Consider the following 24,487-nt stretch of genomic DNA (forward strand, 5'->3'; position numbering starts at 1 on the left):
GAAGGTCAGGAGAGAGATTGAGCTGCCGTTGTAGGAAGACAGGGTAAAGGAGGGGATTTTAGCATGGAAAAGACAAATGAGATATATAGGGTCGCGGGAAGGATTCAGTCCGGGAGAGGGAAGGGATGGCCAATAGAGCAAGGTGCTAGAGGAGCAGGAATGAGAAGTTTTGGCTTTGAAAGAAGGATGGATGTCTCCACCTTTGGTGGCTGGAAGGGCACAGAGGAATGCTCAGGAGGGAGCAAGCCTGGGGCAATGGGCCGGCTGCCCAGAGGGTGACGTTGCAGTTGGCAGTGTCTGTGTGCAGAGCAGCTGCCCTCCTCTCTTCTCCCTCAGGGAAACCATGAGTCCTCAAGCGGCCAGCCAGCTGTCCCCAAGAGGAGCTTGCTTAGCATCTGTGGGAAAGCCAAGACACTTCTCCAAATCAGGGGCAGGGTTTTCTTTAAGGAAGATGTGGCTCCTGAAGCAAGGATTGGGTCTAAGTTTGCTCTCGGCTGACTAAATCTATGGTTGTCTCTAAACTGGTATTTTGTATAGTAAATCCTATTTTCATATGTTAGCCAGAGCTGGGCAAAGGAAGGAAGAATTAATATTCCTATGTGAAAATTTAATTGAGTGCTCAGGAATTCATTCCCTGGCATGAAAATACGCAGTAAATATTTGGGCCTGAGATATTGAATAGCACATGAAAAGCTGTACCAGTCGGAAATCATGGCTGCAAGCAACAGATGGGGATTCAGCTCACTGAGGCAGAAGAGGCGTGCACTGGAAGGATTTTTTTTCTTGCTCATAGACCCTCTTCCTCCCTTGGGAGGCTGGAAAAACAAGCTGGCTAGAATCAGTAGAGGTCAGGCAATAGTCAACACAGGGTCTTGCACGGGAGCTAATTCTAGCTACTTCTTGTCACCACTGGAGCTGCTCTAACATTTCACTCAGTGTCACTTCTTTAGGATGCAAAGCTGCTAACGGGCCATCCTGGGTCACGCTCCTGCATTCCAGGTGCATCTGGTTTGTTCTACTCTAGTGGTGGGAGGGGGTTCCGGCCACTAAGTTGAGTAGCCACAAAGGCCATTGAGCCACCAGAGATGGGGGCCTTGTGGTGCCACAAAATCCTGCAGCTCTGAGGAGGGTCACATGGCCACACCTGCAGGAGAGGAAAGTCTTCTGGGAACTCTCAGAGGGACAGCCTGGCCTTGGTCAAGTTATTGAATCTCTGAACCTCAGCATTCTCATGTGTAAAATGGGTTGGTATGGATTTTAGAGATAATATCAGTATCTAGCGCCTGACATGTGGGACTATTAAATGGCAGCTACTGTTGTCATCATTAGAAGTAGAAATGATCGTCACTTTACTCAGCTGTTATCAGAACAGTTATGTTCTCGAAGGAAGGAAACCCAACATATGAGAATCTAGAGGAATTTAGAAGTGACCATACACATTTATAAAGAGAGTCTCTGCAGGGTTCCTTTAAATTTTTACCTGCTTGGGATAGTTATGATAGGAGTTAATTTATCAAAAGTAAATAAACAAACAAATAAATGAATGAATCACCATCTTGCAGACCCTTGATAAATAGTGTTGAGAGAGGAGTTCTTTTGCAGGAATAGACAGATCAGTTTAGAGATCTCAAACTTGCTTCCTCCTGGTGGAAGCCTTAAAAAAGGAAGAGGAAAGTTCATGCCCACGTGACTGGACCCCACTTTTCCTCCCCTGCATCCCCAGGAGAGTTGGGCTGTGCATCACCAATCCCTGGCTGGAAGAACACAGACTCCCACAAACACAGAAGGCCTGGATTAGAGCTGAGGCCGTGGTGTGCTGATGATAACTCTTTCATCACTCACCCTTTGAAAAATGAAAGCCCTGGTATATGGTATTTGCCAATTTCTGTAGTCTAAATATTTCCACTATGACCAGTTTCAAGCTACCACTTGTGGAAGTGGGAGCATACTGTTACATGGTATTTTCCGCTATGTCTGGTACAATAGGTGTCAGTAGCCTCAAGAGTAGAACAGGTAGTAAGACAATCAGCAAGTGATGAGTTTTGATGATTACCTTTGTTCTGAATAGAAGTCCTTTAGTTGCAAGCTTATATAATTTAATGTAATTATATATGTAACGTAATGTAAATTTATATAATTTAATAATGGCTGTAGTTAACAATTTGCTTGCCAAATTCCTGAAAATTTAACCATTGGCTCTTGCAGACCAGCATAGCCAACTCCAACATGCTGCTGGCCTCGGAGGTCCTTGGGGACCCGAAAGAGAGGCCAGCACAAAGAGTTTGCCCCCCAACAGGACCTTCTGCCCGCCGCCAGTCACTCTCTAACATGTCAATGTCTTTTATTTGCTTAAAACCCTTTTCACCACCTGAAATTATGTCCTTAATTAATTATTTGTGAACTATAATTATTAATTTCATTTATTCACCAACCAGAATGAAAGTCTGTGAGAACAGAATATTCACCTCTTTGGTTCACCGCCCAGTCCCCAGTGCTTAGAGCACAGCGTGCTCATGGTGGGCCCTCAATAACCAGGGATTGAGTGAACGAATGGAGGTAAGGCAAGGAGCCTTCGGGGGTTCGAATCCTGCCTCTGCTAGGAGGGGCCTCTTTCCTTTAGAAAAGGTTTCTTTCTTCATCTGTAAAAGAAAAAGGTTTGAGCAGAGACCCCTAAGTTTCCCTTCAGCTGTAAAATTCTCTCTACGTGATAGAGACATCCCTTCCGCACGTGCGGCAGGGTTCTCAGCTGAGCACCTTCCAGGTGGACGCTAGTGCACCAGTTCTTAGGACTGTCGGTTTTATTCTTTGCCTCTGTGGACAGCCTTTTAATGCTGAGTGTAAAGTGGCTTCCCTAAGCGTCCATAACTGGTCCCAGCCCAGCCTCCTGGTCTGTGCTGAGAGAGTGCCGGGCCCACTGTGTGCAGTGGCAGCAGACATTTCGAGGCCTGTTGCATTGGCCCCTGGGTGAAATGCTCTCGGGTCAAGGAGGGAGATCTGCCTGGGTGAGTCATTCCAGCAAGACAGGGCCCGGTGACTCCACCTTGAACACAGAGCCCATCGAGCCAAAGGGAGGGGCAGCCCCAGGAGGCAGAACGATGGCCCTCCCTCGCTCTTGCGTCATTCTTTGCATCTTAGGACAGTGTGATAGAAGACTAGTGGTTTTTTCTTTCTTTATTTCTAATCCTCTGTGGACTGATACTTTGGTAAAATACAGCAAAGATGAATTACTGTCCATTTCTATGCCTCCTTGTGGGGCAGCAAGCAGAGAGCAAACAGGAGGAAACATCTGCAGGCCACAGTTTGAGAGCCACTGCCCTGGGGGCCATTGTCACTGCTCCTTTCCTTGTTACAGAGGCTGGCAGGAGTAGGTACTTGAGTCTCCTCCCTTCACAGGTGAGAACACTGAGGTGGGGTTCTGGACCCTTCCTGTGAGAAGTAGAGGGAGGTGGTGCCGCCCACACCTCCATGACCCCGGAGGTGAGAGACCAACAGTCCTGTCAGACAGTCATCCATTCTCCTTTCTTCTCAGGGTGAGACGATTGAGTCCAGCCTCCTCTCTACCCACGAGCTTTAGGGCAGAGGTAGGAACAGAGATAAACCCAGGCCCAGCATCTTCGGCTGCATCTCACTGCTCTCATCTCCAAAGGTGGTCTTCTCCAGGGCAAGCTGGGGATAGGCTGGGGACCCTCCCGCCGCTACTGAATCTGGTGCAGCCAGAGCCCTTCCCTGGTGCCCAGCAACCTGGGGCAGCAGCTGACGCCCAAATCCATCTGCATCGGGGCAGCATCAGAGGATGTTCTGCCTTTCCCTCTACAGTTTCCTTTTCCCTGCAGTGTTTGGCTCAAACTGAGATTCACATTTGCTTCCTCTGAGGAATGGGGCTGGGACATGGTCTGCAGGGCCAACAGGGTTCTGCCTGCCCATTCGAAAGATGGGCAATCTGGGAAAGGGCAGATGCAGAAACCAGAGTCAAAACAATCACGGCTCGTGCCTACCGGGCATTTACTCACTCCAGACGCTGTTCTAGGCGCTTACCAGAAGGCCTGCCTTTTCATCATCCAGAAACTCCAGTTTTACAAATAAGGAAGCTGAGACTCAGAAAAATTAAGAAATTTCCCAGGGCCACATGATAAGGGAGAGATTTGGGACTCAGACATGGGCAAGGAGATGGTGCCCTTCATTGTGCACCGTACTGCTTTCAGAAAGAAAACATCAGGGAGAGCAGGGAGCTGGCACAGCCCCAAGTACAGCCCAGAGAGGGGTGGGGCTTCCCTAAGGTCACACAGGGCCTGGCTGAGCCCAGGAGTCCTGTACTGTCTTGGGGTTTTACCACCTTGGTCAAGCATCAGAGGAACAGTCACAAGGTAACATCCTCAGACAGCCGATCTGCTAATTCTGTGCTGTGGGGCGCCCCGTGAATACACCGAGGTGGGGGTGGCATGGGAGGCCCAGCCCCAGACCACCAGCGTCCTCCGCCCTTACTGTTTGAGAAGGATCTTAGGCATGGAGTACTGGCTTTAGCTGGAAAGTTCAGAAACTCTTTGTTTCCTAGTCAGCTCACCCTTGCTGCAGAGAAATGAGCTGCTCATCCGCTCCTGGATGCCCCATTTCCTGTTTGTGTGGCTGGGCTGGGGAACAGCTCGTGAAGGACAAGGGGAGGGTGGAGCCTTCCCTAAGGGAATTACGATGGCTGGGGTGAAAAGAGCCCAGAGGACTGTGCCTAAATGCTTCATTTTGCGGATGGGGAAATTGAGGTCTCCAGAAGGTAAGAACCTGTTGTTATTCACAGAGCGCGCTGGAATCACAATGGTTTTGGGTTTGGGTTTTGGTTTGGATTGATTTTTTTCAAGATGATAAAATCATAGCATACCTGAGCTGGCAGAAATCAAATGGGTGCCTCTGCCCACCTCCCTGTGTCGCACGGATGAGAACCAGGGACCTGGGTGGAGGTGGGGGTACAGGAGGGGGCTTTTTCTAAGATCATAGAACTGACTGCTGGCAGAGCCCTGAGGAGAACTCGTTTTGTTGAAGCAGCACACAACAAACACCGTGGAATGCCACCTCTCTGCCAGATGCTGGTTAACGAGGAGTTTTCCATCTGGTGGGGAGGCATATATTAACGAAATAATCGTGTGTGTGTCTAAATAGTGGTAGGCGCCCTAAAGCAAAAGACCAGGATGCCACAAAGGAGAATAAGAACAACGTGGGGGAAACTTCCCTTAGGAAGTGACGTTGTAGCTGAAACCTAAGGGACAAGGTGGATGACGTGAGTGGTGGGGAAAGGCGTCCCAGGCAGAGGGAAGGGCATGTGCAAAGGTCTCAAAGTAGGAAGTGCCTCATCTTATAGATGAAAAAACTGAAGCCCAGAGATTGGAAACCTATCCAGTTTAGCATCTCAAAGCATCTTTCTTCTCCCCACCTCCCTTTTAAAAAACTTATTTAAAGGAAAGAGGCAGGAGGTAAACAAGTAACTGAAAAAAGAGTTAGTGGCAGAGCTGGGGTTACTGGGACCAGCCCCCTCACTCTGCACGCCAAGGGAATTTTAGAAAATCCTAAAAATGGGTATTTCCTTGAATAAGACAGTTAGCTTCCTGGAACCTCTGTTTCTTCATCTGTAAAATGGAGCCCATCTTCCTGCTCTGTGGATCTCACACAGACTCCTGCAAAAGGGCTTTGTGCTCAGCAGTCAGTGTGGGAGCTAGAGCCAGGGCAAGGCTGGGCCGCCCCCCTTCCAAGGCTCCTCCAGGGCTGCCTCTGAACCCCAGGCCTGAGGGGTCCTGTCTCCATGCCATGGTTTTATTGTAATCCTTTAATCCACCACTCGGAGTTAACTACATTTAGTACCACTTCCCTCCACCTCCCACCCAGACACAAGTGACTCGTGAAGAGTGAACTTCTAGGAAATAAAGGAGGAAGCTCGTGGGCACCTACTGTATGTCTGACACTTTACACAGGCGGCAGCATTAACCCTCACTACCACCCTGCAAGGTGCCGTTCGTCCCATTGGGTTGGGTAAGGACACTGAAGGTTAGTTGAGGTCACGTAGCCAGTGAGGGGCCACTCTGGGAGTAGACCCCTCCTCCTCATCCTGGAGCCTATGTTCCTGTCTGTCTGCCCTTGACCCAGCCCTGAGCAGAGGGACCAGGAGCCAGGTGGCCTGGGGTGGAGGGCACCCTGGCAGGCAGATGCATTGGCTGCCCTTCAAACCAATATTCTTGAAATATTTGTTCAACAGTTACCTGGGGTGGGAGTGCTGGAGGAAATGGATTTGCAGTGAATACAAACGATGGGTCTCTTCTGGATTCTGAATTCCTTCCACACAAGGACGTTTTCCAGAAGAAGAAGGGATAGAAATTCACTGATAAGTCGCTTTCCCAGCTGCAAGGAGTTAATGTCCTGAAAAAACGTTGGCTGTTCCCCACTTTTCTGTAGTGTTCCACGCCAGACAGCTTCTTGGGAGGCTCATTACAGGATTTATTTTGGTTCTATTTTTATTTGAAATTTATTTAAATATAGATGAGAACAACTACTCTTAGAAAAGAGGACCACTGTGCCTGTCATTTATTTTGACTGAGCGCTTGGTGTACACTTTAGTTGGCATCCTTGAGCTTGGCTCCTTTTACTAAGTAAGTACAGTAAGTATTGCTTGCATTTACATAAAAGACAACAATGCATTTCTGGAAAGTGTCAGAGAACCATCAGACCTATTTAATTAAATAGCACAGAATTTACCACTGTTACCACATGACAGTAGTTCTGGCCAGTATTTTTTGGTGATAATATATATATAACATAAACTTTACTATTTTAACACTTTTTGAGTATATGACTCAGTAGCATTAAGTACATTCACGTTGCTGTGCAACCATCACCATTGTTCATCTCCAGAACTCTTCCATCATCTCAAATAGAAACTCTGTGCCAGTTAAGCAAGGCCTTCCCATTCCTTTCTGCCCCCAGCCCCTGGTAACCTCTGTTCTACTTTCTGTCTGTGCATTTGACGACTCTAGGTACCTCATCTAAGTAGAAACATATAATATTTGTTCTTTTGTGTCCAGCTTATTTCATTTAGCATAATGTCCTCAAGGTTCATCCACATTGAAGTGTGTCAGAATTTCATTCCTTGTTAAGGCTGAATAACATTCCGTTGTATGTTGTATAGACCACATTTTGTTTATCCATCCATCTATCGATGGACATTTGAGTTGTTTCTACCTTTTTGCTTGTTGTGAATAATGCTGCTTAGACGTTGGTGTACGAATATTTCTTTGAGTCCTTGCTTCCAATTCTTTTGGGTATATACCTAGAAGTAAGGTTGCTGGGTCATATGGTATTTCTGTTTAGTTTTTTGAGGAGCTGCCATATTTGTCCAGTAATTTTGATGTATAAGATCCATAGTTGAGATCACAGTCTATGTGCAATTTTGTATCTGACTTTTCTCACTTACTTTTCCATCTTATTAGCTATTCTTCAAAAACATCACCTTTTAAAGGTTGCATAATATTCCATTGCTTTGCTATACCAGATTTTTCCCCCTCTACTCATTGATTTTTGGACCACAGCAAAGACTTTTAAATTATAGCGATAAAGTAACTTGCTTCTGGTAAACGACCTCATGCTCTATCCATACTTGTTTGAGAAATACCCAACAAAGATAGGTTGCTGCCTTCAAGAAATTTTTAAATCTGCTTAGGGATTCTTGGGAATCATCCAATTCAGTGGTTTTAAAAGTTCTTTGTAGCCAAGGAAACTTTACTAGAAACAAAATAGTGGATAGAGGCGCAGCACATACTAGCAAGCAGAAAAAAGCAGAGATGATCTAAAACGGTGTGGATGGGGCTCAGGGTCCTGCTCTCTCCGCCTCTCCATCTCATCTCTGTGGTCTCTGAGGGACTTGAGAGAGATTCTGCAGTTCTCCGGAACACAGTTTGAAAACCACCAGGCTGACCCAGGACCTTTATTTATTTATTTTCTCCCCAAAGCCCCAGCACATAGTTGTATATCTGAGTTGTAGGTCATTCTAGTTCTTTGTGGGGCGCCACTGCGGTGTGGCTGATGAGCTGTGTGGAGGTCCATGCCCGGGATCTGACCCTCCGAACCCTAGGCTGCTAAAGCAGAGAGCATACGAACATAACCACTTGGCCACAGTCTGGCCCCAAGCTGCACCTTTATTTTACAGAAGGGTAAACATCTTGAGAGAGGAAGGGACTTGCCTGAGGTCAAGTTCATTTTTATATCCTCTCATTCATTTTGTTCTCAACACACAGCAGCTACTGTCTGCATGTTGGAATCACTTAGGGAGCTTGTTTAAAATACAGGTCATGGGTCTCTTCCTTCCACACTCCCAAGCAGTGGGTGTGGGGAGACCAGAATTGGAACTCTCAGCTCCACAGTATACACTGGGCTCTGTGGCATGCTTGCCATTCCAGCCTCCCTGCATTTGCAGATATTTGTCCTTCGACCCCGGATGCCCCTCCCCACCCATGGAACTCCTCCTCACCCTTCGAGGCCCAGTTCAAATGTAGCCCCTTCCTCTTTGAAGGCTGGCTGCACAGCCCCATGCTGGATGGCTTACTCCTTCCTCTGTGGCCCCAGGTCGCAACGTGGGACTTCTATCTCCACTCACCCTTACTTCTTTCTGTCATGTACAATAGTTAATTGCTTCCAGACCTGGATCCCTGACTAGAATGTCATGGCCTTAGGGAGCTTGTGTAATCTCTGCATTTCCCACAGTGCCAGGCACACAGTGGGTGCTTTGCGATTGTGTATTGACTGGACTTGAATCTAGTACAGCCCCCATATTTGGAGGATGAGAAAACTGAGGCCTAAATAGAGTCAGCAACTTACGGAAGGTCATATACGCCATCAGGGCAGTGTCAGGACTGGCACCCAGGTGTCCTGAGGCTCAGCCCTGGGCATCTGCCAGCTGGCAGGAGGGCAGCTGCCTGGTCTGGGCAGGGAGCACCGGCCTCGGCTGCCTTATTCCTGAGCCTACAGTAACCCAGGTTTTCTGAAATCCAGAGAGCTCTGCCTGGTTTGTGATTCAGCGGACCTGTTTGGACACCTGAATTTACGTTCTAAAACTTCAGCATATACGGTATGCGGTGTTATGCTAGTGCGACATAGACTGAGCCAGGGCGCAGGTGTTAAGAAAGCAAGTCTAGTGGGGAGGGTCAGCCAGTCTGCTCTCGAGGATGCATAACCTGGGGCTGGGGTCAGGCAGCGGGATAGCCACAGGCAGCTGCTGCAAGCCCTCCTCTTATCCCAACTTGTGACCGACAGCTAATGCTTTTCTAGTGAGCACACTGGATGCTTAAAGCTCTTTTTTAATTAGGGAAACAAGTGTCTTGTTATGATGATGAATGGGCTCGCACTGCTGAAATGAAAGTATTTATGATATATATGTATTTATGACGTGTGGGTGGGCTAAAGTAGTCACTCCCCACTCTTGCTTGAAGATGGTATGGGGTCCCTCACCCTACCAGCCAGGAACTCTGGGTTCTGTGGGATGGATCAGGACACAGTCCTGCCTCTCGATTCCTGGCACCTGCCTCCACAGCGGTCCTTAACCTTTCTTGTGCCATGAACGCCTTGGGCCTCTGAGGGGCCTGTAGATCCCTTCTGAGAATGTTCTACAATGTAAAAAGTAAATAGGACTATAGAGGAAATGCCTCATACTGAAGTATCATTATTAAAATATTAATATTAGGAATTGAATTTCCGCTCAAACTGAGATGTTTCCTCATCCGTAAAATGGAGGTGGTTCCGGTGCCTACTTCACAGAGTTTAGTGAGAATTGAATAAAGAGGCGAAAGTGCTTAGAACACGGCCTGGCATGTTGTAAGCATTCAATAAATAGTAGCATTTGCTATGATTATTGTTATGATTATTACTACATAAGGTACAGATTCCTGCTCTTCGGGAGTTCACAGTCTGGAATAGGAGATGATATAAATATAGCTATAGATACAGAAATAGATATAGATATAGATGTAGATATAGATATAGATATAGATATAGCTGTAGATATAGATATAGACGTGGACATAGATGACAGTAATTAAAGGTAGAACTAAAGAGGCAGCTGGCTCCGGCTGAAGGGGTACCATGTAATGGCTAAGCTTTTGTGCGAGCTAGACTTGGCTTAGTTCTGACTCTGATCCTCAGCTGTCTGAGCTTGGGCAAGAGATATCACCTCTCTGAACCTCGGTTTCCTTCTCCGTAAATCGGGGATAATAATAGAATCTGCTTTACAGGGATGCTGTAAGCTCTGCCTGCTTCCCTCCCATGGGACAGTTAAATCACGTGTCCATCGTTGTGTTGAACCACATCCCGTTCCTTGTCTTTCTTGGCCACCATCCTGACCAGTCAGTCCCTAGCTGCAGATGAATCTAGCGAGTTGCCATCTCTGCCACTGTCCCTGGGCTGGTGAATGGGACCATGTGGCTGGCTCGGGTACAACCCCAGCAGGGTTGCCATGCTGCTTGGCACCTTGTGTCCTCATTCCTGGTTAGTGTCTCCCAGTGCTCATGGCATCTGCTCCTCACCAGGGGGGCTCTCAAGCTGCTAGCCTCACTTGCTCTTATCCAGTGAGCTAGCATCCTATTTCACTGGAAAGGGAGACCACTCAGAACAACACTCTGAACTTCCTTTTCACTCCTTTCAAATTTGGCTGAACGTTCACCCGTCTTTGGGACTTAAGGAGAAAAAAATTTCTCCAGGACAGTGAAGAAGCGTTCTTGCCTCCACTTCACTTTCTTCTTGAGGGCTCTCATTGATGAGGAGAGTAAAGATTTTATAGGGAAGAGCTAGACCAATATCTAGAGAATATCCTGCTTTGTGTGAGATGCGCAGTGTATCAATCAGGATGGAGTAGGTTATGCTGCAGTAACAAATAACCCCTAAATCTTAGGGGCCAAACCAATAAAGATTTCTTTCTTACTCTTATTAATATGAGCATCTTGGGTCAGCCAGGGGCTGTGTGCCTCATTCAAGGAGCCAGGCTGATGGAGCAGTCACCTTCCTGAATGTACTCCATGGCACAGAGAAAGAGAGCCCTAGAGGGTCTTGCACTGGCAATTAAATGCTTGGACTCACTTGTATCTTATTAGCCAGACTTTTCACATGGCTCTACCCAACCACAAGTGGACCAAGAAAGAAATCCTGCCATGAAGGTGGAGAGCTGGAAATACTTGGTAGAACAGCATTAATGGGTACCCCTGATGGGAGAGTCCCTTCTGTACCTAGCGTGCTAGCATCTGCTCAGCAAGCTGAGGTAAGCAGCCTGCGGGGCACAGACAGAGCAACCTGTGGGCTTTCCGTTGTGAGTGCTGGGAAACCACACCCAGAGAGGAAAAACCCCTTCTGAGAATGCCACTTCAGCCCCAAGTGCTAAGCAGAGAGACAAAAAGGTCCCTCTTGGGGGATGAGAGGTAGAAGCTCGGTGAAGAATGCAGTAACCATGAAGAGGGCAGGTAATGCCTGCTAAGAACTCTGGGTGCCAAACACATGGGAAGGCAGGGGCAATGAGATCGAATTCGGGTTTCCAAACCACATTCTTCATGACAGACCCGTGTAATGTTTCCTAAGTGGAGTACAAATTTAGGCGTTTTTACCCCATTTCTGAGCTATTTTTATGTTTATGCTTGAGTGAGGGATGTGCTTTCTGAATTGGGTGTTTCACTTATCTTCAGTCCGCACACGATACTCACCGTTTCCCTGTGGCATTTCTATGCCCACATCAGAAAGCCTACCGTGGCATCACCAAATCATTCAAGGGCAGAAGGTGTGGGAGAAGGGATGCAAAGTGATATGGCATCCCTGGCAGAGGCTTCTGGGGTTTTCTTGGGCACAGATAAGGAAACTCAGGAAGAAGACCGTTGACTGCAGCCCCTAGCCCCTTCCCCGAGCTCACCAATCTCCTGTGCTGAGGTTAAGAGGCATCTTGCCCTGGAGAGATGCCAGACACCTGGGTACCAGCCCTGGCCTCCTCACTTTATTGCTGGGTGGCCCTGCGTAAGTCATTTCTTGGCGCTTCTATTTTCTCATCTGTAAAATGAAGCAGCTCAGAAGACTGGGAACATGCTCGAGAGAAGAGGGACCTGGGTAGTGAGGGTACTCCTATAGCCACATGGGCAAGGTGGCATTGAGATTGCTCTCTGAGTCCTCCAGACAGCCATGGGGCTCAAAGTAAAGGAGTGACTGAATGTTGGGGGTGCCCTTTGACACTGCTGTCACAGGACATCAGGACATTCACCTCAGCTGCAGAAATGCATTCGGTGGCATGATAGTTGGATTCTGGGCTCGGTTTCCCACTAGACAGTGAGCTCTGTGAGAGAGAAGCCATATTGGCTAATCCTTGTAGACCTAGCAGCCTGAACAGTGCCTGGCAGATAGTAGGGGCCAGTAGTGGCACTAAATATTTATTTAATGAATGAGTAAACAAGTGAACACGTAACTCCCTTCAACTTTGAATCATTGACTTTCGGACTTCCTATGGGGCAGGAGGAGGTTGGAGAAATTCTTAACTCCACTCAAACCCAGTTTCCAGGACCAGCTGAGTCACCTTGGGCACATCACCAGACTCCTCCTCTGGAGAGTGGGGGAGAGGGCAGCATCCATCCAGCCTCACAGGCGGTGGAGGCTCCAGCAGGCAGGAAGATTCGAAAACATCTCGTGCCAAGGAAGGGCTGGTTGTTTTTAGGACATGGGAACATGGTGTGCTCTTTGGGATACAGAGCAGTTGGTGCCAGAACCTGTGAGGTGGAGAGTTCTGGAATAATCGTTATTAGGAATTAAGGAGCTACCATTTATTGGGCACTTGCTCCAATATCAGAATTGATGGTCTAAGAGAGAGGCATTGTTATTCTCATTTTACAGAGGAGAGAAACCAAGTCACAGAAGGCTCAGGTGACTTGCCAAGGTCACATAATTAGTCAACACCCAGGCTTGTGTCACTTAAATGCAAGCTGTAACCACTATGCTATAGTGCCTCCTGACCCCGTGATGAGGTGGAAACAGTACCTGTCTCTTAGGGACCAGTGACAACAAAAGTTGCCTTTTCCTAAGTACCTACCAGTTACCAGGAACTCTACACATGTCATTGTTCATCCTTCCAACAACCCAAGGAGTAAGGAATTATTATCCCTATTTTACAGATGAGTAAACTGAGGCTAAGAGAGTGTGAAGCGACTTATCCAGGATCACACAGCATGAAAGTAGGAGGGCTGGGATTTGAACCCAGGCCCGTCTCACTCCAAGAAGAGAAAGCCATCTCCATGGTGGACTCCACTGAGAGTCATTTTGTTTTGTCTTGTTTAGCTTACGTCTAGGTTTCTGGGAACCTCATCTTTAGAGATGAATTCTTGGAAGGACTTTCATGCTCCAGTCAACTTATTACAAGAGATCCAAGAAAATCTAGTGGAGGAAAAAAAAAAAAAACCCAAGACAAACAATCTCAGGATTTTCCAGTAAATTCTTAGACTGAATACCTCCCGGCCTGCACAGAGGGAGCAGGGAGAGCTGAGCTGCTCCCAGCCGCAGGCACTGAGGAGGACAGCTGGAGCTGGGGGTGGAGGCAGAAATACATCCAGAGAGACTGGGCTTGTACCTGCTCTGAGCAGCTGTGGGGAAGGCTCTGCATGCTGAAGAGGGGTTTCCTAAGGTGGTAAACACTAGCCCTGAATCCTAGAGCGTCGGAGCCGGAAGGGATCTTGAAGACAACTTCATGGAACCCTCTTAATTTTATTGAACTGTTTTTACACAGAGTGACCTTATGATTTATCCTCCAGACCGGCATGCCTTTGCGAGTGAAAGGGAACACTAAGATGTTGACCTGTTAATGGATCCACAACAGGTGTAAACCAGAAGTGCCCTAGGGAAGGCAATTTATATGGTCGTCCTGATTTTACACAGCCTTCCCCGAGGGGCGGATGCTGTGAAGAGGCAAAGCACAAATAGCAAAAACAGGAAGATGGTAAAACAAGACATAAGAACAGGAGAAGGGACCCGGAGGTAGAGGAGGGGTGACTTCTGACAGCGGACACCTACGCAGCCTGGGCTCTGTGCCCAGCCCAGCCCGAGCTGCGTGACAGCAGTAACAGGTCTGCAGATAGCATCTGGCGTTTGTGGGCACACGTGTCCCTGTCACCAGACTTGTACTGGAAAAGTACAGGGAGGGAGTCTGATGCGTTTTATTCCTGTCCCCAGTCCCAACACAGTCCTGGGTACTGAGTAAATGCCCTCTAAAATGTTTCTTGGTGGAATAAATGCCTGTGGACATGGCTTTCCAGATGTGTGCCAGAGAAGATGGTGTTTTTCCCGGAGAGGAAGGAGTCAGGGACCCCCTCTCTGAGGAGCTGTTAGGTTCAATGGGGAAGGCAAGGCTACATGGACAGGTAGAGCTTATTGGCTCTGTGATCTTGTCCGTGTTACTTAACCTCTGAGCTTCAGTTTCCCTGTCTGGGAAACAGGGAGGATGGTTACTGATCCTAGTAAGAGCTAAATGAGATGGTGTATGTAAATGAATGGCAGCCTTTATTATTACTAATAACATTCCGGGAAGTGGAGCTCAGCTCCACACTGAAAAGATGTATCTTACAATCAGAATAGTCCAGAGATGACACACTACCCAGGGAGGTGGTGAGTTTCCCATCACTAGAAGGCTTCAAGCCGAGGCTGTCTGGCACGGATGCTGTAAATGAAGTGACCACCTTTGGGAGGGAGGCTAGGCTAGTGGGACACTGGGAGAGTTGACAGATTACCACTGGCATAAAAATCTGTGGGACTTGAAATCCTGCAGATGTGAATGCCTTGTTTATTCCTCTCACATCACCTGGAAGACTGTGCCCTCAGCCAGCCAGGGGAGTGCATGGCAGCAACGAAGCTGAGACTGGGAGCTGGCCCCTTGAGAGATGGTATCTGCCTCTGGGAGAGAGAACAGGAAACAGGCAGGGGCCCCGCCTGAAAACTTCCACATCTTCCCACGGGAAACACCCCCTTGCTGGTTCGAGGGCCTCCCATTTTGGCTGAGGCAGGAGACGGCTTGTTTGGCACTCAACTCTCAGCAGCTCTGATGGCAGCCGGATAAAGCCTGGATTAGGCACACCTGTTGGCTCCTGGCTTCCTCCCCGGAGCGCCCTTCCTCCACCCAAAGGCTGTGGTCTCCCCTTCTGACTCTGGTCTCTGGAACCTCATCACGTGCCCACGGCTCTAAGAGCACCAACTGCTCCTGTGCAGGGGGTCTTCACCCGGACTCTGTGGCTGGCCATGAGGGGTGCTGGGAACCCCCAGAGCTGGGATGCAATGCAGAGTAAGAGACACTAGCCCAACTTCTCCATCTGCTAGAGGGGGCAGGGGGGTGCCTAGAGTTGGAGGCAGAACAGGGAACAGACCTGCTGGTTGCCACACCTTTGTTTGCCTGGCATTCCTTGGGATTCTCAGGTAGCAACAACCTTGCCCAGGCACATGTCTATGACCTTCTCTCTTCTGGAGGCAAGTGGGGCCAGAGGTGGTCATAGGAGAGCACCGTGGGTGGAGGCAAGCTGAGAATCTGGACTGGACTTCAAGTGTAGCTTCCCTTGGCAGCATGGTGGTCTTCTCCTGGCATTCATGATGTAAGGATGCGCCGCTTTGCCCTCAATGCTTCCCCCCCACTCAGCACACATCAGACCTGCCCGCTCTTGCCTGCATGCTGGCAACTCCCAAATCAGCCTCCACCTGGGCTCTCTTGGACACCATTACTGAGCTGACTTCAGCTGATTCTTCAAACTCAATGCTTCTAGAACAGAACTCACCAACTTCCCCCACTCCCAGCCCCTTACACTTTTCAGTCAACAGCAACACCATTCACTCCCCTACTTCAACCAGAAACCCGGGGACCAGCCCAGAGCAGAGCTCAGTATACTTTAGCAGGTGTCTGGATCACCTGGAGTCCTTGAGCAGACACACATCCCGAGCCCCCCCCGGACATCCCAGTTCGTTAGGGCTGATGCTCTGCATTTCTAACAAGCTCCCAAGTGATGCTGACACTGCTGGTCATTTGCAGTCCACACAAGTAGCACTAGTCTAGACTCATCTCCGTCTCACTCCCTTCATCCCATTGCTCACTATTATTATTGATATTATTATTGCCATCCATTTTTAAAATATTTAACATTTATTGAAGGCTTAGGTGCCAAGAACTCTACCAGTCATGCGTTTTAGCCTACAAAGATGTACTGAGAACTCAGTGCTATAATAGGTTTGTTTACACTGGTGCAAAACATAGAAAAGCATCTCCCCACAGAGCTGACATTCTGGTAGAGGAAGAAAGAACTTTAAAAGATAAATAAGTAAACTACAAAGAGAGAGTCATTTTACGTCCTGGAAGGTCTCACCAAGAAGGTGATATTTAAGCTGAGTTTTAAAGAGAATTTATTTCATGTAACCCAAGGTCTCCAAAGGCCCCTTCCTTCGTTTCTCTCAAACTGCTGCTGCTCTCTTGTCTTCCAGCTCATTCCATTGGTTTGGGTCTCCACTTTCACCTGGATGTCGGCCACACACAGCCTCCTGGCTGGCCTCACTGGCTGGAGATTTTCCTTCTCCCACCCACTCTCGCCCTGCAGCTAAGTAATTCTTCCGCAAGGCAAATCGGGTAACTCCCTTTGCCTAATTCATTCAAGGATTCTCCCAATAACTTCAGGATGAAATGCAGGCTCCTCGGCATAGTGGAGATTCAAGGCTCCTGGTGATAAGATTCTGCAGGGCTCTCCAGCTTCTCCGCTTCCCACACGCCGCCACCCACTTCGCCTTCCACACTTGAGCTGCTCTGGATTGGGACATGTTGACTTCCCGCTTTGTCCCCCAAACTTATCACCAACCCACCCATCCTCGTCTCCTTCCCTTTTGCACAAGGGGAAGCACCATCTGCCTGTCTTAGGGGCACCCTCCATCTTCCCCCGCAGGGGGAAGGACACCCCACCCTCCCCAGCAGAGATGCTCTGCAGCACCTGTCTTCTCCCTTCTCTGAATCTTCAAACTCTTTCTCTCCTTGGCTCTATCTCGTCAAGGGTTTCCCACTGTCAGCAGTGTACTCAGGAGTATTTCCCTTTTTCTCCATGGCCTCTCTGGCTGGCACCCTCTCTCCAATCCTTCCCAAGGCAAGCTACTGGAAACAGGTCCCTACACTTACTGACATCACCTGAGGTTCATTCCTTGACCTACTGGCACCCAGCTCCATGCTTCCATTGGTTGTTGATGCCAGCTGTCCTGGGGGCCTCTCATCTCTTCACACCCTGCCCCTTCCAGGGTGATCTCATCCACTCACATCTCTGTGATACCCAGAGCTGAGTTTTGACAGACCCACAGCATCTCTACTGGACATCCCACAGGCTCCCGAGATGCGCATGCACCTAGCATAGGACCTGTCCCAGGGAAGGCATTTCTCCTCTTCCTATTTAACCCCTCTCCTCTTCAGTCCCTTTCCAGAAAATCCTGGTCAAATAGAGATGCCCTAGGGATGCCATCAACCTTCCTCTTTCACAGGAACCTCTCTCCCCTCGCTTTTGCTTTCAACTCCACAATCGTATCCAGTGTTTCGGCCCTCATATGTGGTTCCACTAGAGTTTACAGGTTCCCAACCAATAGCCAATAATTGTCTCTAGTGGGTAGAAGTGTGTCTTCCAAAAAGATGTGTTCAAGCCCTAACCCCCGGTGCCTGTGAATCTGAGTTTTTTTGAAATACGTTCTTTGCAGACATAATCGAGTTAAGACGAGGTCCTACTGGATTTGTGTCTGCTCCAGTCCAATGACTAGTGTCTTTATAAGAAGAGGAAGACTGGGACACAGACACACAAGTAGGACGCTATGTGAGGATGCAGGCAGAGTTGGATTATGCTGCCACAAGCAACGCCAAGGGTTGCTGGCAACCACGAGAATCTAAAAGAGACTCATGGCATGGATCCACCTTCACCACCTTAAGAAGCTTCCAACCCTGCCAACACCTTGACGTTGAACTTCCGGCCTCCAGAACTGTGAGGGAATAGATTTCTGTTGTGGTAAGCCACCGAATTTGTGGTACTCTGTTTTCATGGCCCTAGCAAGCCAGTACACCTTCCATCTGTCCATCCGTCCACCTGTCCACCATTCCTCAGGACCTCCACTGTACTGGGCCCTGTGGAAGAGCCACCGGCCACCTCGAGTTAAATCAGACCTCGCTGCTGCCCTTGAAAACTTTGAGCGGAGGGCAAGACGGACACATGCCCAGCTCCCTGTGCTCCAGGCACCATGAAACGGGCTGCCACACAATGGTTGCGGGAATCTGGGGAGAGAACCCATTCTGGCCGGGAAGTGGGTCTCTGAGGAGGTAGCATTGAGCTCTGAAGGCTACACCTTCTTCAGCTAGGTTTCAGAGCAAGTGAGAACAGGCTCTTTACAGCCGTTGAGCCCACATTGGTCCCCGCCAAGTCCAGGAGCCATGAGGAGCATTCTGCTTCAACACTGTCAGTGCCCACATGGTGGGGGTGGGGCTCAGACAGAGAAAAGGACTTGCCTGAGGCCATGTGGCCTGTGGAACTGTGTCATTGGATTCATAAAGCACTTTGCTGGACTTTCTTTGATCTAGTCATATTATTAGTATTGACTTATTTATTTTTTTTTAAAGATTTTTATCTTTTTCCTTTTGCTTCCCAAAGCCCCCCGGTACATAGTTGTATATTCTTCGTTGTGGGTCCTTCTAGTTGTGGCATGCCTCAGCGTGGTTTGATGAGCAGTGCCATGTCCGCGCCCAAATTTGAATCAACGAAACACTGGGCCGCCTGCAGCGGAGCGCACGAACTTAACCACTCAGCCACGGGGCCAGCCCCAGTATTGACTTAATTTTTAAGAGAAAAGTTTTTAAACTGCAAACCACTCCTGTCGGCAGGCTCTTTGGACGAGGGAAGGAATGCTTCCCGGGCTGAGCTGGGTGGGAGGGAGGCCCAGGCAGGGCTGCCTGCCTCATTATCTTTGCAATGGCTTGGGTCCTCATCCTGGCCTCTGCAGTGACTCAGGCTGGGAGAAAGTTCTCTGTGGCTTTACCACACCCAAGTCCCCTCTCTGGAAGCTGGTTTCCCCTTTCTCAGCTGGGTGTCTCTGTTTCCTCTTTTCTCTGTCTGGTGCGCTGGAGGCCTCCCTCGGGAGGGCTCCGAGGGACTCCTGAGTGGGCTGTCAGGTCTGCGGCATCTGGTCCCTCACTGAAGGCCAAAGCTGGTTGGTTCATCAGATGAGGCTGCAGGACCTCCTGGGACCTGAGCAGCAGAGGATTTATGACTCCTGAAGGGCAGGGCTGCCTCACCGTCCAGAGCAGGTTAGTTTTCTAGCCTGTCTTCAGGAAGCTTGCGAAGGGAGAAAAGATTGAGGCCGGTACACACAGGTCCCTGGGAGGCAGGAGAAGTGTTCAATGCCCATTTGTAAAGGTCCAGTCATGCCACCTCCTCCATGAAGGCTTCTGAGATTCTCCCAGTCAGATTCCTATAGGAGCCCGATTCATGGCTGTATCCACAGGCTCAGGCCCAGGCAGTGGAGCTGGGAGGGACCCTGCACTCCTCAGATGAGAAAACAGAGGCACAGAGATGGGGACTGAACATGCCTACATCACACAGGCAGTGACAGCACAACAGGGGTTTAAACATGGTACTTTAAGCTTTCAGTACAAAACTATTTCCCCTAAAAGGGGAGTCATCTATGCCCAATATACCACATCCTGTAATCAGAGAAGTGCTGTTTGGACACAGTTGTTTTTTTCATTTTTTTTTTTAAAAAATCTGATTTTGATCTGATTTTGGCAGAAGTGCCCCAGTTTACCACAGACCCCATCACTCCCTATTGCAGTATACCTGGTCAAATTCACACACTTCCACTACCTGCTTGGCCCCTGTAGGCTTTCCCTCAACATTCACTCAACAATCAAATATCTATTGAGCATCTAATAGGTGCCAGGTACTGTTCCAGGTGCTGGGAAAACCCAGTGGCGACCAAGATGGAAGTCGAGTGCCTCTGCTCTGATAGTGCTTGCCTTCTAGTGGCACTTGCTTCATGGCCCCTGTCTTGTTCTGCATCTATTAACATCATCTCTAGCTTGGTCCGGCTTGTCTACCACCCGGGGTAAAAGAGGTTAAGGTGGGATGGAGTCATGGAAACAGCCCAAACTTGTCTTGCATTCCAGGGTTGATGACTCAGCCCATACAACTTCGAAGTTCTTATCTTCAGTTCCCTTTATCACCTGGACTGTACTTTACCTGACTTCCCTTGAAGGGTTGTGTGAAAGTCAAATGGTGCTTGTAGACAGCAGTGGGCTCCAAACAGGGCTCGATTGTGACCCTGAGGGACACTGAGCTTCTCACCTGTTCAAGAAGAAGTTCTGCTCTGAGGCAGGGGGCTGGCCTACATGGCTTCCCAAGACTCTCTCCGCCCAGGGGAGGGGAGGAGAAGTTCTAGGGCGCCCCCTGGTACCCCTGCCAGACCGTGAGAAGAACAACCAGGTGCCTCTTACCCATCTGCGGTCATCAGCCTGAGGAAGTGGGGAGAGGACCCCAGGGAGGGCAGGAGGAGAGGAAAGACTCCTTGGGTGGGGACATCCTCCACCCACCTGTGTGAGATGCTCAAGCCCAGGCTGTCATCTGTGGCCAGACCTCACCCCTCACTAGGAGCTCCTCATTATCTTCCAAGCTATCATAAGGCCAGCCTCTTCCTTCTCTAGAAAGAGTCTGACCCACAGCATGAAGAACAGGGGTTAGCCCCAGGGAGGGACTTCCTGGTGTGAGGGAGGGTGGCCGAGCCTCAGGATGGAAGCTTGTGGCTGCAGAGGGGGCACCGTAGCATGGCTTTGGTGGGGTCTGTCCTGGAGGGGGATGGGACGGAGGCAGATCTCAAGATGGTTCGCAACGTATTGCCTGGAAAGAGTCATCGTGATTTCCTGTTTGTAGGTCTTCTCAAGGAAATAGACTGACAGGTGAAACTCCTCTGACTGCAATCTTTTATTGGACGGGCTTTCGCCAAGGTCATTCACCTGATACTTTCGGGTCTGTGGCGTTTCTTAATGGTTGTGGAAACATCATTCGAGAAACCTCCTTCCCTCTTCTTCCCCCACCCGCAGGACTACATGGTCAAAATGTATATTTGATACACAAATGTAAAATCGAGGGAACAGCAACACTGGGTTAATGGAACACCAGAGATTGACAATGATTGAGTACCTCAAGCACTGTGCTGAGTCCTTTTCAAGAAGCATCTCTTTAATTCTTGCAGGAATGGATGATAGGTAATGTGCCAGCTACCATCTAACTTCTGTTATTCCCATTTTATGATGTGGGAACAGAGCCACAGAGAAGTTAAGTAAATTGCCCAGGATTGCACAGCATGAGGGGCAGAGGCAGGACTCAAACCCAGGCAGCTCAGCTCCAGGGTGAATGCTCGTAGCCACCGTGCTCTCAGCCCCTCATCCACCCTGAGATGTGGGGATTATGATCATTCTCTACAGAGAAAAGGACACAAACCAAATTGCTCCATCACTCACAAGCATCGGGCGAAAAAGCCTCTTGTGACTTCCCTAAACCTATTTAGGATTAAACTGTGACAACCTGCAACCTCTGTGTCTACAGCATTCTTAGCCAAGAACATTAATCCTCACCTGCCACAAAGATAAGCAGGGCGGGGATCTGGATGCTCATGTCTCCAGCAGAAGGTGGTATGAAGCCAGGGCACCCCATCCCTGGGCTGCAGCCACCTTGGCCGCACCCTCTCTGACTTGGGTGTGCAGATGGACAAGTACTGCATGCCGGTGCTCTCCGATGGGTTCTTAGGGCTGGAAGGGGCCTGGTGACCATGGAATGATGAGATTAGTTCGCCCGGCTGGGCAGTGGGCCAGCCTCCTACCTGGGCGACCTCTGGCCTCCTTTGGTCAGCAGAGCTAGCTGGCCCGAGGCTCATTTGCCAGGGTTCTCTGCCTCTTCACGAAGGAATGACCACGACATTCCTGGCTCCTTTGTTTTGAGAGTGAGCATGAGAGGGTGTTGAGGAGGGAGGAAGATCACGTTGGCTCTCTGGAAGGTAAATTTTCTGCCTTCCAGGTTTGCATGCTCTGTCAAGCTGTGGTTAACCAGCCTGGGGCCTCTCATTCTGCTGACCTGTAGCGTGTCCCCTGGAGGCAGCCAGGGAGGAAGAGGAGCCCTGACCCACAGGCTGGCAACCTTGAGTGAGTCACTGAGGCCCCCAGAGCCTCCCTCTGTTCCCTGACAACTTTGTGGGTGAGCCCTGGGATCCCCAAGATAAGCGGGAGAGGCTGCTTTGTAAACTGTAGAGTGGGAGACCCCTGTGACCCGTGATCAGTGCTGGCTTGTCAAAAGGACCAGTTTATCTTAGCCCGGCTCCATAGCCTCCCAGGAGGCTCCAAGCCTCTGTTATCTTTCCTTCCACATTGACCAAAGGTCCAGATTCCTGGACCATTTGATGCAGCAGAGCTTCCCTGAGCCCCTGGGGAGATGCCCCGTGGTGCTCGCGATTGGGGCGGGGACCCAAGAGAAGGAAAAAGCAGAGCCTGTCCATGGTCCTGTGGCCCTGGAGCCAATGTCAGGGGAGGAAAGAAGGCCTGAGAGAAGTCAGCCGGCAGCAAGGTTTCGGTTCATTTTTGTTCTTAACATACACTCTGGAAAGGCACACTCGTGATGCATGTTCACAAAGCGGACACACCTGTGTAACCACTAGCAGGAACTCCCCTGAGCCCCTTCCCAGTCTCTGCCACCCCCATCCTGACTTCCAGCACCCCAGATTGGTTTCGCCTGTCTCTGAACTGTAAGTAGATGGAATCATCCAGGGCTTCTTTCGCTCAGGTTTGTGTGTGTGAGCTTCATCCTGTTGACGTTTGTGGCTGTGGTTGGTTCATTCTCATTTCTTATATAGGATCCCATGCTGGTTCCCAGCTGATCTGTTCTGATGATGGGCCTTGGGTCGTCCAGGTTTGGGTGCACTCCAAATGCTCCAGTCCCTGTCTCTTACTGAGATTATGTACATGTTCCTTTGTCTCTAGACGAGGAGTGGAATGACTGGGTCACAAGGTAGGCATTTGTGCAGCTGGAGTAGATACCAGCAGGAAGAATTTAAGCAGGTTGTTGGGCAGGACTTCCAGAACCTAAAGATTGCAGTCAACTACCACGTGGCCCCAGAAGGGGGTTGTAAAATCTCCTTTGGAGAACAGGAAGAAGAGGCTAGATTGGGCATCATTTGGAGGGTGGGGGGCAGTCCTCGGCTCCTTTCTGTTGGGTTTTGGTCCCCTCTCCTTAGTCTGGGGTTTCCAGACTGTACTTCCGGGAGTTGTCGGGGCCGCTCGGGAGGGACAGGGTAGGGGACTTCGAGCTTCATTTCCCTGCTTCAGCCACACACTCGGGGTCTCTGTTCTACCTAGTGAGTTCTGAGAATGACTTCATGTGCTTTTTGAAAAAGTTTTCACTGTTTCGACGTTTGAAAATCCACTGCTCGAAGCCCCCTTCCAGCTGGGAAATTCTATTTTGGGAGCAGGAGGCGAGTTCGGGAAGGGTTAAGCATTATTCAACCAAAGGGCAGGGTTGGACCTCAGTGACCTTTTAAAGTTCTCATAGCGTGGTCTGTGATGCCGGAGATCTCCTAACATTCTATAAAAATAGTGTTCAAACAAAGCAACTTCCGAAACCTAAAGGATGTCATGGAAAGGCTTAACTTTGAGGAACGCGTGGGTAGCATTTCAACAAGAGTCTTGAGGGCTCCCTCCACCCAGCCCACTCCCCTTTTTCTTTCTTTAAGATTTTATTTTTCCTTTTTCTCCCCAAAGCCCCCCAGTACATAGTTGTATATTTTTAGTTGTGGGTCCTTCCAGCTGTGGCATGTGGGACGCCGCCTCAGCATGGCCTGATGAGCTGTGCCAGGTCCGCGCCCAGGATCCAAACTGGCAAAACCCTGGGCTGCCGAAGCAGAGCGTGGGAACCTAACCACTCGGCCGTGGGGCCAGCCCCCCCCGCCCCCTTTTTCTTGTTTTTTACTTCTCCTTTGGCTGTTCTTGCTAGTAGTCACTTGGGATTGTTTGGGTTCAGAACAGTTCCCATTTTTGCCAAGGAGTGGGTGACATGGGCGGCCTGTATGTCCCTCTCAAGAGTGGTGGCCTTCGCTCCTCTGACACCAGGCCTAGTTTGGACCTGTAGTTTCGCTCGGTGAGGGAAGCTGGGCTGTTCATGGGCCCAGAGAGAAACCTGTCTGCCTTGGCCTGCGGCTCTGATTCAACAGGCCTGATAACCAGCCCATATCCTGGGGCCATCAAGGAACAAAGCCCTTGGCTGCTGTGGGATCTGTCTACCCTCTTCCTGAAACAGCTGTTTACTCTTTTGACAGGAGTTGGAACACAGCACCTACCCTTCCTCCCAGCCCTGCCTCCTTCTGCAGACCGGAGCTCAATAGCAATTCCTTTTGTCTTTTACTCTGCGGGGAGAGGAGCAGACGATGAGGT

The 24,487-nt window shown here is 49.5% G+C and overlaps 1 protein-coding gene across 3 annotated transcripts in view; it reads left to right on the top strand.

Annotated features, from left to right (window-relative positions):
* The window catches only part of GGTA1 (glycoprotein alpha-galactosyltransferase 1 (inactive)), a 73,164-nt gene that overhangs the window by 5,453 nt on the left and 43,224 nt on the right, over positions 1–24,487 (top strand). For 2 of the 3 annotated variants that reach the window (XM_044778872.2, XM_044778873.2), the window contains exon 2: positions 24,373–24,485. In XM_044778872.2, coding sequence (XP_044634807.2) covers positions 24,373–24,485 — 113 coding nt within the window. Of the gene's footprint in view, positions 1–22,191; positions 22,211–24,372; positions 24,486–24,487 lie in introns of those variants that run through there. The other variant, XM_044778880.2, reaches the window with a different exon arrangement.

Source organism: Equus asinus, chromosome 10, assembly GCF_041296235.1.
Source record: "Equus asinus isolate D_3611 breed Donkey chromosome 10, EquAss-T2T_v2, whole genome shotgun sequence".
NCBI classification, from domain to species: Eukaryota; Metazoa; Chordata; class Mammalia; order Perissodactyla; family Equidae; genus Equus; species Equus asinus.